We start from the raw sequence: 19,877 nt of genomic DNA on the forward strand, positions 1-19,877 counted from the left end.
ACTAGTATTTCCACAGGCAATCACAAGCATTCATACCCACTGCAGGATTTGAACTCACAGTCTTTTGGCTGAAGAGCAGATATGCTAATCACTCAGCCAACCAGGCCAGTAGAATCAGAGCTTTCCTACAAGCTCTAGAGATTGTAGTTGATAATATATCCCATACACCACTTAACACAGATTCATCGTGGAATTCATATATGCCTGCATTTAGCTTCTCCTTAAATAAGATAGAAAATTTCCACTCTTCCTGTTGTCTACCAGCAGCTGTTTGAAGCTCACAGAATTGAATGCTATGATTTTTCTGCCTGTCTACACAGACTATTTATAATTGGAGGATCTAGTGGAATCTTCTGCCATTTTTCCAGACTGCATTATATCTGCACAAATCCCACTAGAGTGTACCAATTTTACAGCTGAGCTATATGCAATAGAGCTTACAATAAAATATATTAGATTCCAATGCTACCAATGTTGCATAATATGTTCACGCTCACAAAGTTCTCTTCAAGCAATAAAAAGGCTAGAGCTACAAAAACATCCAGTGCGTTCTTGAATCCGACACCTCCTCTTTCAATTATGGAAGTTACAATTAGATGTATGCTTCTGTTGAATTCCAAACCATGTTGAGATAAAGGGAAATGAGGCTGCATGTACTGCAGCTAGGTGAGCTTGTTTCTCAAACATACCTCCACCATTTTTTTTTTTTTTTTTCCCTCCACCATTCTGGTGTCACCAATACACTGATTACAGGCAGATTATCAGACACAAACTTCTATCCCAATAGCAGTCATTGTAGAATAGAGGGACTAATAATAAGCTCTATCAAATTAAGCCTGAAATTAAATTATGGCAGTCTAGCCTGTGCAGGGTTCAAACATAGGACGATGAACTTTTTCACTTTTCATTGATTGTTGTACTCATCATCATCATCATGAATCATGGGCTCACTGCCCGTTGAAGTGTGATGCCTGTTTCACTATCTTCTTCCACCTTTCTTTGTCCAGTGCACAGAGTCGCAGTTTTTGTACACCCATTCCACACCAGTCTTTTATATCGTCTATCCATTCTCTGTATGGTCTACCTCTTCTGTTTAAACCATCCAAAATACCAAACATAAATGTCTTTATCTTCCAGTCCTCACTCATTCTACAGATGTGTCCAAATAATTGCAGCTTCCGTTTTATAATCTTCTGCATTAGATTCTGTTTTGGTTGTATCTTCTGATAGAGCTCTTCATTGGTGATTTTCTGTACCCATTCTATTATTAGAATCTTCCTGTAACAAGTTCTTTCAAATGACAAAATTATTTTTCTTGATTCCTTATTTATTACCCACGTTTCAGATCCGTACAGTACACCGCTGAAGATGCATGTTTCCAATACTCTTAGTTTTGTTTGCAGACTGATCACTTTACTTTTCCAGATGTTATCCATGGCCTTCAGATTTCTTCTTCCCTTATCTTTATTTCTTTTTTACAGTCCAAGTCATATGTCAGTTTACTTCATAAATATGTGAATTGTTCTACATTTGATATATCAGTTCCATCCACTTATATCTTTTTCTTGTTGAGAGGCTTATATGCTGGTTATACATGATAACTAATAATTAAGGAATTGACAGCGTACGCTAGAAATATAAATTAAATAAACTTTAATATATACTTTCCGATATTTCGGCAAACGTCACGTTGCCATCTTCTTGGGAACTTATTACAAAGACATGTGCACACAAGTACTACATAACAGCAAATGAGAACAGAAGCTAGGAAGTTAATGTTTTCCTAAAGTCCTGATGGTTCCCCCTGGTGGGCTATATTGGTAGTTTTTGGTCTTTGGGCTGAAGTTCTTCTGATAAATGTTTCCCAAATTTGGGGCAGTCTCATGCATCCAAATTTGTTGAGGTTTGGCATGTTCCTAAGGGCTGAGGCTGATTCCATGAATAGTCTTTTATATTTGAACTTGCTGCGGTGTATTACTGTGGCTTTCTTCCATCTTATTCTGTGGAGAGTATCCAGAGCATGGTCTGCAAGCCCAGAGTGGCTGTACTTGTGAAATTGGATGTAATCCTTGTGTTCTGAAATTCTGATATTTGCTGGCCTCCCTGTTTGGCCAAAGTAGGACAGTTTACAGCTTCAAGGGACCTGGTATACACCAGGTAGGTCTAGGGGAAGTGGTTGGTCTTTAGTGGAGCAGATAAGGGATGCCAATTTTCTATGTGGTCTGTAACAGGTGGTCAAGTCATGTTTTTTTAAAATTTTGTTGATTTTTTCCGAGGTGCCTCGGATGTAGGGAATGGTGATGGATCTAGAATAATCTTTATTGTGAAGGGGAGGGGGTGGTGGGTTGTGGATAACTGGGTTAAGTATTTTTTGGATTCTTTTTGGGGAATATATTTTAATATATATTGGAAAGTATATATTAAAGTTTATTTAATTTATATTTCTAGTGTACGCTGTCAATTCCTTAATTATTAGTTAACTTGTATCTTTTGTATCATGTTCTTCTCACCAAATACCATTGTCTTTGTTTTTTCAAAGTTCATAACAAGTCCAAATCTCTTCCCTTCCTCATTTAACAGTTTCAGTGTTTCTTGTAGTTCTCTTTTGTCTTCTTCAATAATAACAATGTCATATGCAAATCTCAGATTGTTAATTCTCATTTCGTGTACAGATATTCCTTTGGCATCTTCTTTCATTTTATCCATTGCTCTTTCTAAATGTGCGATGAAAATGCTTGGTGATATTGGGTCTCCTTGTCTCGTACCTCTGCTTGTTTTAAACCATTTCCCCAAATCATCACCTATTCTAACTGCTGCAACTGCATTCTGGTAAACATATTTTAATATAGCTATTAGTTTTTTATCAATTCCATAGGATTCCAGAACCCTTAATGTCACTTTCTGGTCAATACTGTCAAATGCTTTCTGAAAGTCAACAAAGCAAATATATATGTTTTTGTTTTTTCTCTTACCTTTCTCTGCTATTAACCTCATTGTCAAAATCTGTTGAATTGTAGTTCTATCCTTCCTAAATCCTGCTTGCTCGTCTGCAAGGTATGCTTCCAATTGTGTTCTCAATCTTTCTGTCAATATGATCATCACTTTACCAAGGTGACTTATCAAAGCAATTGTTCTGTAATTTTTACATTCTAGCTTATTTCCTTTCTTGTATAATGTTACTAATATTGATTTCACCCACTCCTCTGGCATTTTCCCTTCTTTCCATACCATATTGCATAGTTGGTGCATTTCTGTAACCATACTTTCTCCACCATATTTAATCATTTCTCCAGTAATGTTATCGTTACCAGGACTCTTGTTGTGTTTTAGCCGTCCTATTGCTTTTTCTACCTCTCCTCTTAAAATGTCCATATCATGCTCATTACCTGGTGGTGATATCTGCTTCAATTCTTCAGTGAGTTTCCCAATGCTATCTTAATCTAGTTTTTCTTCATATAACTCACTACAGTATCTTGTCCACTGCTGTACAATTTTTTCTTTATTCATCAATACTTTGCCCTTTTCATCTTTAATTATGGTCTGTTTTGGTTGCCACTTTCTATTAATGGTTCTGATCATTTTGTATACCTCCCTTATTTTATGTTCTCCATAGTACTGTTCTATATTGTTGCATTGGGCTTCTAACCATTTCATTTTATCCATTCTGACTGCTTTTTTCACCTTATTACACTTTCTTCTATATTGCTCTTCTATTTGTTCTGATGTATCCCTTCTTATCTTCAACATTCTTTTCTTCTGTACTAACTTCAGTGTTTCTTGTGTAATCCATTTCTTCTTGATTTTCTCTTCTTCTGGTACTGTTTCTTCAACTGCATCTTCTATCGCCTTCATTACTCTTTTCACTCTTAAATTCGAGTTTTTTTCTTTCTCCACACTTTTAAGTTTCTCTTCTAACACTGTTCTCTACCTTCTTCCTATTTCTGCTTTACTTATTCATGCTGTATCTCTTCTATTCTGATGTTGGGATTTATATTTCTTTTTCAGTTTCATCTTGATGTTTGCAATCACTAAACTATGGTCCGAGTCTATATCCGCTCCTTGAAAAGTTCGACATTGCTGTACTGATGTTATCCATCTTCTTTTAATCATAATCATATCAATCATGTTTTTGGTTTTCCCATCATTTGATCGCCACGTCCATTTTCTACACTCCTTTTGTTGGAATCTTGTGTTACAGATCATCATCTCGTGGTCCACAGCAAATTCTAACAATTTTTCACCTCGTTCATTTCTTTCTCCTAAACCATATTTTCCCATGACTTTTTCCCAACCATCATTATCTATTCCAACTTTGGCATTCCAATCTCCTTCAATAATTAGCACATATTGCTTTGGTATTGTTTCTATTGTCTCTGTCAGATCTTTGTAGAATAAGTCAATATCCTCATCTGTGCTGTCAGATGTGGGTGCATATACCTGGACTATTGATATGTTGAATGGCTTTCCTTAAATCTTGCTACTATGATTCGTTCATTTATTGGTTTGTAGCCTAACAGTGCATCTCGAGCTCTTTTGCTGAGAAGGAAGCCAACTCCTGCTTTGTGCATGGTGTCATGTCCTGATCATATTACTTCGCATCCATTGATCTCTCCAGATGATGTCCATCTCATCTCTGCCAATCCTAGTATATCCCACCGATATATCCCACCGATATCTCTTCATTTCCTCACAAAGTAGTTCTAATTTTCCTGACATCCAGAGTGTCTGCACATTCCATGTTCCTACTGATAACAGTTCTGTTAGTTTCAGTTTTTGTTTCCTTTCGGTATCCCACTTTTCGATCCAACCCCGATCGCTCGATTGGTATCGCAAGCCTTGTTTATCCGGGCGACGCCCGAGCCGGCATGTTGTAGCTGTTGGTTGTATAGGCATCAGATAACAATCGTGTTTTTTCTTTACGGTTAGAGCATCGACACTCATCTGACTGACCCTCCTCCTTTATCCAGGCTTGGGACTGGCATGAGACCCCTAAGGATCCCATGGTGGAGTTATTGTGGTACTGCTTTTTAACTATTCTTATATGCTTGTTTTTGTGCACCTTTCTTTTTTAAAAGTGCATTTATATAACAGTTTTATCTATATCTGTTTATTTCATATTTTACTATTTTCAACTTGTATACTGCTATCATCATTTACTGGCACAGTATGACTACAGCCATCCTTGCACCATAAAACAACAAACCAAAGGGATTATTAAAACCTTATATATAACAGGGTAAAGATAATTAGTTCTGATCACAGTGCTCTCTACACTGAACTTGATTACTTTCACAAAACCTCAGCCAATGACATTCATTTAAAGAGGAGGTGGAGGAGATGAAGAATTAGGAGGATTGTAGTGGATTGAGACTTAACATTTCGTGGACATTTTGCTAAAATTGTGAGGACGACACAATGGATTATGGGAAGGATGCAGAGAACACTGACATTTAGAAGTAAAGATGCTTTGATTTCATTATACAAGACTTTAATCAGGCTGCATATTGATTACTGTGCACAGATTTGGTTGTCAGATTTTCAAAAGGATGATGAGATATTGGAGAGGGTTCAGAGATAATTCATTAAGTTGGTTTCTGGTCTCTGGAATATGGAATATGAGGACAAATTGAGAGAATGCTAATTACAGAGCCTAGTGGATAGAAGGAAGAGGGGAGACCTGATTGAGATGTATAAATTGCAACAGGATTATTACCAGATTAGTGTGGATGAGATTTTTCATAGAATATCTGGAGATGGGAGAGAATGAGAGACCATCCCTGGAAGCTGTGTAAGGTGGATGTGAGCAAGGGGATGAGGAGAAGATTTTTTAAAAAGCCATTAACTAAAGTTAAGAAATTCATCTCATCAAAGGACACTATTCAGAACTTCAGGCTTAGTTTTGGTTGTCATGATTCAGCCTTATTACTCACATATCATATTGTACTGTGTTCCCTGATAATGACAGTTTGATTTTGCCACTATATTGGAAATATTAATTAAATTTATATTAGTCTAAATTGAAATTTCCTTAAAAAACTACAGTTGCGAATTTCCAACATAGGAGTCTTATTACCAATTTCTTACTAATTTCTCTCTTATTACATATAAATCAATTCAGGTGACTCCCTGCTGTGCTATCATCATCATATTCCTGACATGTATGTTCAGAGGTGTACAGGATATTGTGGTGGTCTACATGAAAAGTGACATTGTTACTGACTTCCTATCAACAGTTTTCTTCCAAATTAATGTGTTTTTTGGCATGACTACAATTTTATCAAATCTTATATTTTTCTCTTCTAATGCACCTGTTATTGAATCAAATCATCTAAAATTGGTCTTCCTCCAGGTCTTTTTTCCTGCTATCCTGGCATAGAACACTTAGAACTCTCATATTTATTGTTCCTTGTTCTCAGAATAAAAAATGATGGTACAGCATGACAAAATTTCATGCGGGCTGGGGCGTCGCCAGGTTAAACAAGGCCCCCGTTGTTTTCGTCAGGTAACCAGGGCGAACAGCAAAAAGTCAGTTACTGGAACAAATCTGAAAACAAACCCCAACTCAACATCACCAGAGTTAAATATCGGTACTATCAACATAAGAAGCCTGAATGGCAAAGAAATGGAGCTAGATGAGGAATTAGATAAGTACCAGATCGACATAATAGGGATGACTGAAACAAAAAAGACCAAAACTGGTGAGATCTTTCTGAGCAATAAATACAAAATGTTATATTCAGGAAATGACAATCAAGGAAAAGAAGGAGTAGCCATAGTTTTCAACACAAAATACGAGGCTAATCTTCTTGAATGGCAGTCAGTCTCAAGTAGAGTAATGTGGGCAAATATGAGAATGGGGAACTGGACAATGAGACTTATTTGTGCCTATGGTCCCACAGAAGGTTCTACTAAGGTAGAGGTGGAGGAATTTTTTGAGGCTTTAGAAAAAGCAACTGACACAATGAAAAAGGAAAAGTTGGTCCTTGTTGGGGATCTAAATAACAGAGTAGGAAATGATTGTGAGACATACAAAAATATTTAGGGAAAATTTGGAGAAAAGAGCAAAGCTAATAATAATGGCAAATATCTGTTGGATTTCTGCTCAGGACATGGACTGGTTATTACTAACACCATGTTCCAACATAAAAATGTGCACAAATTCACATGGAGAGAAGAGGCTAGGAATAAGAAAAGTCTCATTGACTATGTTATTGTTGATAGTGATGTTTTCTCCCTGGTGCAGGACACCAGAGTGTACCGAGGATTTGAAATTTGAAGTGATCACTATTTAGTCTTGAGCAGGATAAAATTGAATTTCATATTGAAAAGAATAACATGTAAGAAAGTTTTAAAGCGAATAAAAGTTGAGCATCTCTCAGATGTGAACTGTAGACTAAAATACACAAAGATTATTGAAGAAAAAATGAAAGAGTTTGAGAACAGGAATAAAACCTTGGAGATTCAGTGGCAAACTCTGAAGAAAATATTGATTGATTCTCCAAGAGAAGCATGTGGTGAGGTTGTGTGCAAGGATAAAAAAAGAACTCCCAGGTGGACACAGGAAGTTAAAGAGGCAGTGAAGGAAAAGAAGAAAGCATATCAAAAGTTCCTGTCAAATAAGTCAGCTTGTGCTCTTAGAGAATACAGAGACAAATGCAAGAATGCTAAAGACTGTGTAAAACTAGCTAAACAAAAGTCATGAGAGGACTTTGGCAAGAATATAGAAAATAAATATCAAGAAGGTGGCAAAATATTCTGGAAGTTGTTGAATAAGCTTAGGAATGGAGGAAAGAGTGCTGTAAAAAGAGTTAGAGATGATAAAGGTGACATGAAAATGGGAGAAAAAGATATTCTTGAAGTATGTAGTAATTACTTTGAAAAACTGCTAAATGAAACAAGCAGTGATGACAGCACAGTGGTAAAAAACACTGACCAGACATGCAGTCAGGAATACATATCCATACTTGAAGTAGAAAAAGCCATCAAAGGCTTGAAATGTGGAAAGGCAGCAGGAGTAGATGATATTCGACCTGAAATGCTGAAGTATGGTGGTATAAGAGTCTTACAGTGGCTGCACTGCATATAATACGGGAATTACAGAGGTATTTCCCTACTGAGTGTTTCTGGCAAGATCTATGCAAGTATACTTGAGAAACGGTTGAGAAGAATTGTGGAAGAAAAGCTTGGTGAAGAACAAGCTGGATTCAGGCCAATTAGACGCTGTCAGGATCAGATCTTCACTTTAAGACAAATAGTCGAGAAAGCATGGAAATATAACAAAGATCTGTATTTAAGTTTTGTCGATTTGGAAAAGGCATATGACAAGGTTCCAAGAGAGAAGCTATTCAATATGCTACAGTTATATGGTGTCAATGGGGCATTATATCAAGCAATACTTAGTCTTTATTTGAGTTGTAAGTCAGCAGTTAGAATTGAAGGAAGTACAGGAAGATGGTTTAATGTTAAATCTGGTGTGAGACAAGGATGTACATTATCCCCTCTGTTATTATCTATATGGATCACATTATGAAGTAGTGGTATTAAACATGATATCAAATTTGGAGATGTTAATGTCAGCTCTTTGCTTTATGTGGATGATGTTATACTTCTAAATAAATCTGCTACAAGTCTGCAAGATTCTCTGACTAAATTGAATAGCTGTTGTAATAGATATGGTATGAAGGTCAGCAATAAAAAGACAAAGACAATGAAAATAGGCAGAATCATTGAAAATGTCAACTGTGTTGTGAATGGAGAACCTGTGGAACAAGTGAAACATTTCAGCTACTTAGGCACTATTTTTACTGAAGATGGCAAATTAAATATAGAAATAGATAACAGAATCAGCAAAGCTGGTATGGTGGGAAGTCAATTGAATAAATTCATATGGAATAAGAGAGAAATTAGTCAGAACACTAAATTAGCTGTTTACAAGACAGTGTTCAAACCAGTTTTAACTTATGGATCTGAGAGCTGGGTCAGAAGTAAAACACTTGACCAAAGACTAGAGACCGCAGATATGAGAGTCCTGAGAAAGATTATAAGCGTGAACAGATGGAATAGCAATATCATATTATAAATGAGGATATTAGGAAAGAACTTGACATTGTCAGCATCCAGGAATGCATTAGCAGAGCTAATCTCAGGTGGTATGGTCACTTAAACAGAATGGGCGAAGAAAGATTAGCAAAACAAGTGTTCTCTGCCAGGTTGGCAGTAAAACGATCCAGAGGGAGACCAAAATATAGGTTGATTGATACGGTACAAAGTGCCTTAGACGAAAGAAATATAAGATCTGATAATGTTGGAGTCTTGACAAGTAACAGAATGATTTGGAGAAAAATTGTAGATAGGAAGTTAGTAATGATCTAATTTTTTTCATGTAGTACTATCATATCCTGTACAGCCCTTGTGGGTACATGGCAGGAATTTGATGATGATGAATAAAAAATATTCCATTAAAATTAAATAGAGTTTGATTCTGATTGTCATGTTTTGTTTGAAAATAACATATTGTATGTATCTGGTTTTCATATCTGGAACCATCCTTCTGTTTTTTTTTTTGCACTGTATTCTTTTTTACATGGTTTTCATTTACACAGTTTTTTGTTTATGGAACCAATCTACCATGCAAATGGAGAATTGGGTGTACTTTTATCTTTTTAACTTCTTTTTACACAATCATTAGTTCAGTAGTGCATCTGTAGCTCATTCATTTTCATCAATAACCTTTGGTTGGAAAGACGTAGGCTCGAATCCTATCTAAGATTCAAAGAACCTTTAATATTGCTTTTCAGTTGAAAATCATGGAAACTGGTTTTTTATCCCGCATTCAGGCATCCCATCAGGACAGCACACACACAAACACACAGTTCGCATACAAAGTATGCTTATAGGCATAAGGCTCATTAGTGAGAATGGCACTTACTACCTTATCTTAGAATTATGGCTACAAAATCCAAGGATACATAGTAGGTCATTTGCACTTTAAGGCCTATTTAAAACCACGGTGATGATGATTCAAATAGATAAATAAGATAGATGCTATAACAGGAACTCATGAAATGCTTTTTGGCACATTTGAGAATTATTTCATCTTCTTCACCCCATTAATAGAAATGATATTACACATTAATATGATTTTGAATCATGTTCTAGGACTTTATTTCAACTTCATGCGATTCCTTATATATTCTTCAAAATTGTGAGATGGTGCCATTCTCACTAATGATGCTGATTTGCTGAATTTATGGAATAGCCAGAATTTGGTTTTAGTGAGAACTGAATAAAGATTCTGTGATCTCTAAAATTATCACTTTGTTCTGAGAGAAGCCATCAAGATATCTGTTGAAATTTCTTTTTCTACATGTCTGCTTATCTTTTTTTTTTTTTTTTTTGTGAAGCGAAGATTTATTTTGCCTTGCTTTAGTTTTGATGTACATTTTTTTATCTCATAAACAAGTCACTTTTAATGTAGTTAGCAATAAGTTATCACTGTTTTATATTGCACTAAACTTTATTTTTATTGTTTTATTTATTTTTTATTTTTGTGACAAATCTTATTTTGTAACTAATTCACTATGAGTAGTTTTATTAACTTTGAACTTCCTGACAGCATCTTCAGGAAGATATTTAACACAAACAAAAAACAAAACATTTCTAATAGCTGTTAATAATTTTCAGGTATGTTGATGTTTTTAACATGGAAGTACACTGAGAAAGACCTTGAAGATTTTGTACATTTCCTGAATCGCCATCCAAAAATCAAACTGACATTAGAAATAGCATCAGCAAATTATCATTCCTAGATATTATTGTCAACAAAAATAGTGCTGGAGGATTAACATTAGAACTTTATTGGAAACAAGCCCACATGGACAGGTACTACATGCAATCTCTTTCCATCACCCTCAGTGAAAATTGGGTATTAATAGATCTTTAAATATACTCGAGAATGATGAAATGAAGAGAAAAGAACTTAACTTTAAATCCTATTTGGCCAGTTGGAGTACTTCAAATCCTAGTCATGGTTTCCTTATCATATGTTAGAAACTCATCAAGGAGAAATAGGCCAATTATTAAAATCATTCAACATCAAAACGGCCTTCAAACTATTTAACACAATACAAAGTTTCCTACATTCCCTTAAAGACAAATGTTTGGTTCTACAAACATCCTGTGGGTATACAAGATTCCTTGTTCTTGTGGAAAGGTGTATGAGGGTCAAACCAAAAGAAGTTTAAAAATCCATTAAAAAAAAGTGATGTTGTAAATAAGAGAGAAGAAATAAGCAGACTCATAGCTTACATCCTTGCCGACCATCACACAGTAGATTGGCAAGCTTCTTCACTGCCTTACTTAGAAGAGAATACTTTCATCAGATTGTTCAAGAAGTCTTCGAAGGTAGTTTGTTCACAGAGCACACTAAATAGAAACCAATGACTTATATTTCATGACATCTGGAAGTCATTAATTAGTGTATGTAACATTTGCAGCCTCTCTTATGCCAGCAATCACATACAGAGTTTACACAACAATGTATAAGCTGTGCATGATGTGCCTAATGATGTTATTAAAACTATTAATCCAGTATTTTTCAATTTATAGAAATCATGGCTGTTGGAAAAGTTTGAGTTTTTTGTTAGTGTTAAATATCTTCCTGAAGACAGATGGCACACCATGTTGGAGAAACATTGTTCTTAATGAATAAAAATGTCTACAAATCAAACCTGGTTAATCATTCAAAACTTATCTTAATCAGAAATTTGTTCCATTTCACTAGAATTATAATACTCTTTTTCTCCCCCCACCCCAAACAAAAAAAAAAAGGATGTGCTCTCCCATTCCACCATCTAATAAATCATGGTGTAGTATATTAAAGGAAATTTAAAACTTCAAAAAATTATTTTAAGAAGAAAATGTTCATCGTATTTTCTCTTTAGAATGTTTATTTTTCTTGATAGATTTGTATTCGTAGTTCCTGATGTAGCAACATCACCAATACAAATGCACATGTCTCATCCTCCTCCTTCAAAGCTTAATCAAGAAAGAAGACAAATTGAGATTTTACATAATGAATTATCTTCACAGTGTGCCTTGTTACATCCCATTACAAACAGAAAGAGAACTCAGTTTCCTGAACTTAGACTTATTCAGTATGATTGTGGTAAGTTAAGCTCTGAATTTCTATTATTATAAAATTTTATTTGAAATATTTAGAACTACTGAAGGAAATAGTTATAATAATGCAGTGGAAAATAAATAATAAATATGTATGTGCATTATAGTAGACTATAAAATCTAAGAATTTAATTTTTTTTAAAAAAAAAGGGGTGTTTTTAACAATGAGACCATTGTCAGTGAAAATTTAGTAATATAAATATTATCAGCAGTTTTATTTCTCATTGCTGATATGAAACAGGTTTTTTTTTAAAAAACAGTTTTCAGTAATGGTAGTTTCTGAAACAAACTTCTTTCTCACTTTATTTTTCTGAGTAATTGATTAACTGTAATGATGTAATAACTAAGAGACTGGTAGGAAGAGCTGCTATACTTTGGAAGGAAATTTGGATTTCACACGCAGCCATAACTCTAAGGTGTTTTTCTGTAAATGGGGAGGCCAAGCAAAAGTAGTTCGTCATAAGATGATAGGTGCAAAGTTGTAGGGAAAAAAACTGCTACATACTGCTAAATAATAAATCTAAGATGTTATATTCATACAGCAGTCATCAGCATAAGTAAGGAGTAACTATAAGATACACCACGAAACATGAATATAATCTTTTTGAATAGCTAGCAGTTTCAAGTAGGGTGACATAGCAAATTTCAAAATACAAAATTTAACAATAAGCATTATTTATGCTTAAGGGACCACATAAAATGTTCTAGTGAGAAAGAATTAGAGGGGAAAGGAGGCGACCAACATAATGAAAAAGAAAACTACTTCCTTTTGGAGATCTAAACAGTAGATTAGAAAATATCAGGCATATAGAAATATATAAAAAAGCACGGATGATAATGGTAAATAAATCCTGATTTCCATTCAGAACACGGACTAGTCATTGCTAACACTAAGCTCAAAGATAAAGATGTACTGTATACATACACATGAAGAACATGAAAGAAATTAGAAATGCCTCATGGACTCTGTTATCGAAATAATGATATATTTTATCCTGTTTCAAACATATATGAAATACAAAGGGATTAGTATTTAATTTTGAGAAAAAGATTGATATCCTGTTGAAAAGAATATTTTGTCCAATATTTTTAAAAAAAAGAATCAAAGTCAAGTAGCTTTCAGAGATGAAATGTGAACTGAAATATATGGATATTATTGGGGGAGAAAAAACATGAAGAGTTTGAAAACAACAAAACAGCTGCAGAATCTGAAAAAAATTTTAATGTTGATTGATTTAGCCAGAGCGGCATGTGGTAAGCTGTTAGCGAGGAAAGAAAAATCAGATCTTGATGGAGTGAGTGTCAAATGTTAAACAAGAAGTCTTGGGAAAGGGGCGAGGTAGTCGTATTGGAAAGTTCCTGGGAAGTAAGTAAAGAAGAAAGAAACTCAGTTTATGTATTAAAGTCGCTAAACAAAATTCATAGGAAAATATCACAAATGGGCAGAATGTTCTCTAAGCACAAATCTTAGAAATTCAGAAAAAAAAAAAAAAAATTGTTAATGGAATCAGAAATGATGATTTAAAAACTGAACATAGGAATATGCAAGATGACTTAAGTAATTGTTTTGATGGATTGTTTAATAAGTCGGTATAGAACAATTGTAGAAAATATGCAAGAGGAATGCAATCAGGAGTACATATCATTACTGCCAATAGAAAAATCTTTGCTTAAATTTGAAGCAATGGGTGATAAACCAACATGGTTTATCACCTGTTGTGCAGGTTCTGAAATGTCTGAAGGATGAAGCGCTAGTCTTAGGATAAAGCAGGATTCTAAAATTGGGAACAATATCAAATGTTTGTGCTTCATAAAAAAATCCACATGATAAAAGTAACATCTCTTATGTGAACTCTTTATTCTTTCTGAATCACTGATGCTCCAAAACTCATAGACTTGCCTTGTCTGTGAATCCATTGAGTGAAACTGAAATTAACTTTACAAGATGGGCAGAAATAATGAGGAGCCTACATAAAAATGCTAGTCCCCTATCATCACACCCATAGTGATTTAGGTATGCATTCCTTGCCATTGAGTGCTATTATCTAACGTAATACTTGTAAGGAACCAGACACACTGGACTGTTCAAAGTTAGTGTGGGGGTGTGAAGTTACAATTCAGACTGTGATGTATGACAATAAAAAATACAGAAATGAGAGATTGCTTCGCACAAGTGAGAATTCCTCTGGAGACAATTTCAGTTAAAGTAGTCCTTGTTCTACATTAGCTTCAAACAGTGCTTCAAATTACAACTCTTACCTGAATTATTGACTAAATCTGAATAAAATATTCCAAAAACGAATGTAATTTTGTGGCTTACTGATTTGTCATTAATGCCAAAATGGCATGACGTAAATTATTTTTTTTTTTTTTAACTAATTGTTCCTTCTTCATTTTTATATAGGCAAACTTCAAACATTAGATCATCTTCTGTGGCAGCTGAAGAGTGGAAATCACAGGGTTCTTATTTTTACTCAGATGACAAGAATGCTGGATGTTTTTGAACAATTTCTGAACTACCATGGTCATACTTATCTTAGGTTAGATGGAAACACTAGAGTTGATCAGAGACAGGTAAGTATTGTATTTGAAATTTTCATGCAGAATATATTTTAACAATTTTTTATATTTCACCTTAAACAAACAAACATCATTATGACAAACTATTGAAAAGTTATTCCTGACTCAATTCCCAATAGATACAATGAGATTTTTAAGAAAATCACTGCAGCGAAGTATTCAACTACTTCTGTAGTACCTATGAGTGAGAGGTGACTATATGTCAAACTAAATTTTATTTGTTTATTTTTTTAGTATTATTAATCACAAAGGCCTATAGCTCAGTGGAAGTGACGCTTGCATCCTCTACACTAGGCCACCTAAAGATAGACTTATAGTTCAAGTCTAGTTGCCGACTGGAGGAACTTTTTCTAAGTCTTTCTTCGACCATTTCCTGAGTTAGTTGATCTCTGGTATGGACAAACGTTTTTGCGTCCTGTAAACTCAAGAAAATTGACTGTAGAACCCACATTATTTCAGACAGTAACACATCCTGTTAGGGTTAGTACCAGGAGATGGGGGCACTTATTTGCTAGTCTATTCATTGGTTGCCACCTATAATCAGTGATAGTCATGGTCCAGCTATCTCTGATTGGAAACTAAGTGGGCAGTTCAATCTCCAAAAGCTGGAAAGGTTAAAAGGTCTCGCCTACTCCCTGTGAGGGAATAAAAGGCATTAGCTTATTGTTATTATTTTTTTATTAATCACTTCAAGTGCTAAGGCTTTTTAAAAATAAAAGCATACAGGAAATTCGGCGTATAATCCCAGTTAAAATTATTTCTTGAATTAAATTTATATTGGAAAACAGCTGCATTATCTTCATTTTGTATTAGTTTTCACATAACTGTAAAAGTTATATTAATTCTGTGTGTCAATTTAATATGAATGACTGGTTTCGACATCAATAAAGGTTGAAACCAGTCTGAGTAGCAACTCTCCTTTGAGCAATATATACCACTTCTGAAAGGAAGTGCTTTGCACTATGGGATACTAAGGCAATTGATGTGAAGTCAACAGCTTCTGTATACAAATAGTCTTGTCAAGAAGGTACGTCATGTAAACTTTGTTTGTTTACACTCAAGTTCAGGATTAAACAGTAATATAATTTCTTGGCAACTATAATTTACTTTTAAACCATGCGAAAAAACATTTCATTTATTTCTGATCCAGAATATCTTAATAATAAGGTGATACACCTTTTTACTTTTTGTATATACATAATATATGAAATCTGCATTAATTGAATATCTTCTTGGGTCTAGCTCCAACTGATGCAATCGTAGTAAAAGTCAAAACCAATAATGCAAGCACACTTCTGAACGGAAGAATGTTGTGGTTTAAATTATTAATAGATACTAAGGCAATTGAAGCAAAGTTAATAGCTTCTGTATACAAGTAGAATAGTTGTTAAGGTGTTTCACATACGAACTTTGCTTGCTTACCCGTGGTTAAAGGATGAAACAAGAATACAATTTCTTGGCAATTATAATTCACTTTGTAACCAGCGAGTAAACTTTCTACATCGACCTTTAGCCAATCACAGATAGATGGCTCAAGACTTGGTCATTTTAATTGCCATCTAGTAAGGAAAGTGCAATAGACAACTGCAGCCATTTCATGATCCTTAACACTACATATTAATGTTTGCAATAGCATGAGTTCTACAGTTTATTTACTTGAGTTGCAGGATGAAAAATCCAAGTTTCTAGGAGGAAACCCTACTTTCCCTTGCCAGAGATTGGCTTATCTGGGAACTTGTCAAAGAAAGGCTTAAAAAAGTCCTTCCATTTAGCAACCAGAATCGAACTTCAAGCTGGATACAAATGCCATTCTCACAGGGCTCCACAGGTCTGGCATTGTAACAAAGGTACTGCAAAAAAGTGGGAGATTATGAGGATTTTCCAAAAGTAAGGCCTCCATTTGATAATCCACCTAACAATAAAAAATGTATCGGTGAAATAAACAGTTTTATTTAAAATAAAGAGCCAATAGGCTTCATTTCGGCAATGTAAAACATTATTTAAATTAAGGGGATATTAAATCCCACATTCTTTTAAAACCGAATAAGAAACTCAAGGTTTGGAATCAAAGAGTTTCATGCCAAATATAGTAACTATAAACATAACGGAGACTACTAGCGTAAGCTAAAGCACATAGTTCAAGTACATAGTACAAACTAGGGCAACTCGATACAAAGATGGAGAAAGTTCTGATCGCTATTCTTAGTATTTTCCATAATGTAAAACCCATCTCCTAGGAGATGTATGATGTTATACATTATGGTGGGAGGTCACTACCTAGACTGGTTTCGATCTTTATTGAGATCTCATCAGTGAGTAGCTAGATCAAAGTATAATACTAAGGGTATAGTCTAGCTACTCACCGATGAGATCTCAATAAAGATCGAAGTATAATACTAAGGGTATAGTCTAGCTACTCACCGATGAGATCTCAATAAAGATCGAAACCAGTCTGGGTAGTGACCTCCCACCATAATGTATAACATCATACATCTCCTAGGAGATGGGTTTTACATTATGGAAAATACTAAGAATAGCAATCAGAACTTTCTCCACCTTTGCAACGAGTTGCCCTAGTTTGTACTATGTATTTGAACTACGTGCTAGTAGTCTCCAATACGTTTATAGTTACTATATTCAGCATGAAACTCTTTGATTCCGAACCTTGAGTTTCTTATTCGGTTTTAAAACAATGTGGGATTTAATATCCCCTTTTTTTTTAATTATATAAATCGCATGGTACTGTTTTATTATAGGTTGTGAGAGATCTCACAACCTATAATAAAACAGTACCATGGCAGGTCATCTGTTACACGAATAGCCCTCTTCTGGATAGTCAGTCATACTGAGGGAGGTTTACAGTGCACCACTTCAAAATGTGGATTTATGAACTGTTAGGAATTGAGCAGAAGAGAAGTATTGTTATAGCAAAGAGGAATAATGAGCTTTTTGCTAAGTGAAGAGGTTTTGTACAAGATGTGTTAATACCAGAATATCCTATATGTGAAAGTCAGCCCAAAATGAGGATAATACTGACTTTGATTAATGAACAAAATGTTATTAAACCTGAGGGAGAGCTATGCATGCTCTTTCTTCCAAAAAATAAGATAAGACAAAACTGTGTTTTGGTAGCATTAAAGTTCACTAGATTTTATTCATCCCACCTTAAAATAGCAAGAAGACCAATTAAATGACTAGTAAGGAAGCTGTCAATTACTTATTTCAAGTCTTTCCAGGGCCTGTGTCCTGAGGCAGAGTATAGTTGGAGGTGGGGGGGGGGGATCTACTGTAGAACAAGAATGGTTGAATCCATATTGGTGGTCACTAATTTTGTCTCTGCTGACTTTTATTTCCCCGTTTTTAGTAATAGGCTGGATAAAGGCTTGCTTCCATGCCATGAAAAATATATCAGATGTGTATGACAGCTTGTAGAGAATAGAAAAAGAATTCATTCTGGAGCACACTATTTTAGTACAAGAGGGATGCCATCTTGGTCTGGGGACTTACTGTTATCAAGTCGATTAGGTATTTTTATGTTATTCTTCTGGCAAAAGGTTACAGAGGCATACTAGGTGGAATCAGTTGCCTGTTCCAGCTCTTGTTTAGGTGACCAGTGCCTTATCTTTAAGAGATGTTACCACTGTTCCATTAGAATAAGAGAAAAAGAGGTTGAAATATAGTAGAGCAAAAACTTGCTCAATATCCTTGGCAAGAGACAGTCAAATACACTAAGCTTGGCCCTTTCAAAGTCTAGATTTGTTGGTGATTTTTTTAAAGTTCTTCAGTGGCTTTACTGTAAAATGAGTGAGAAGCTGGATTTTTTAAATTGAGCATATGTTGATTTTATCTTGGATGGCATAGGTGCATTCATTGAAAACCAAAGCTTGGATATGGATCTCGTTATAAGTGGAGGAGGGTATACAGTCATTTGCAGACAAGATTATGGTCAGAGTTTCCAAGAGGAGAATTATCATTATTGGTGTATTTGGAAGAACAGCAGGTTAAGAAAACATCCATAGTGTTGAGGATTATCTGGTATTCTCATAGGTTTGTGAATGACTTGTGCAAAATCATTACTGACAACAGACTATTCATTCAGCTTGTTCTGGAAGCTGGAAAAGTGCTAAAGATAGCACGTGGAGGCAACATGATGAGACAAGGAAATCTTGAGTCAAAGCAGATCATGTAAAGGACATTCCAGTTCTGATAATCTTTGAGATGGATTATCAGATCTGACCAAACAAATGTTCTGCTCATCTTATGGAATGCATCATGCATGATGTAATGTTTAAAGTTTAGGTGAGCTGTGTAGTTGAAGAGGATGCTAGTTGAGGCATAATGATGAATAACAGGTTTGGATGTTTGTAAGTAGTTGTGCACATTGTTGTTTATAAGTTGTGCAAAACATATAAACACTTCTACATACACTCTGCCAAAATCCAGAGCTTTGACCCTGGATTTTGGCAGAGTGTATGTAGAAATGTTTATATGTTGAATTTTGTTGGATTTTTTTTAGTGTTGTTTAACCTCTGTAATATTTGGAGAAGATAATGAGAATTTTGGAAACTTAGTTATGTTTACTTACTTTTAAAAGCTTGTCCACTGTGAACAGGCATTCCAGGAGCCATCTTGCAACTCTGGCTCACATCACCTCTGTAACTCCTCCTTTCTACACAAGTCAAGGAATGTCCTTTACATGATCTGTTTCGCCTCATGATTTCCTTGTCTCATCATGTTGCCTCCACATGCTATCTTTAGTTCTTTTCCAGCTTCACGGAACAAGCTGCAAGAATAACCTGTTGTCAATAATGATTTTGCACATACCTATAAGAATACCAGATAATTATTATTATTGTTATTATTGTTCCGGGAAACTCCAAGGAGTCGACACACTCATCGAGGGAGGCCCTAACATCATGTCTGGAACAACTATTCAACATTCACACAGTATCTATCATATCTTGCCTTGAACTCATTCACGGTCGTAGCACCCACAACAGACTCTGGTCTGTTGTGGGTGCCACAACAGATTCCACTCATTCACCACTCTCCAACTAAAAAACCTAGCTCTAACACCCTTGTCAACCACGCTCTTGCCCAGCTTCCATGCATGGCCC

General features: G+C 35.1%; 1 protein-coding gene across 1 annotated transcript in view; it reads left to right on the forward strand.

The window, feature by feature from the left end:
* LOC150108900 (chromatin remodeling protein domino-like) overlaps positions 1-19,877 on the forward strand; it is a 731,915-nt gene that overhangs the window by 371,524 nt on the left and 340,514 nt on the right. The window contains exons 26-27 of the mRNA XM_090410792.1: positions 11,964-12,166; positions 14,585-14,754. Coding sequence (XP_090266918.1) covers positions 11,964-12,166; positions 14,585-14,754 — 373 coding nt within the window. The remainder of the gene's footprint in view (positions 1-11,963; positions 12,167-14,584; positions 14,755-19,877) is intronic.

This window comes from Typopeltis vanoorti, chromosome 2, assembly GCF_054136105.1.
Source record: "Typopeltis vanoorti isolate ZY-2024b chromosome 2, IOZ_Tvanoo_1.0, whole genome shotgun sequence".
Taxonomy (NCBI): domain Eukaryota; kingdom Metazoa; phylum Arthropoda; class Arachnida; order Uropygi; family Thelyphonidae; genus Typopeltis; species Typopeltis vanoorti.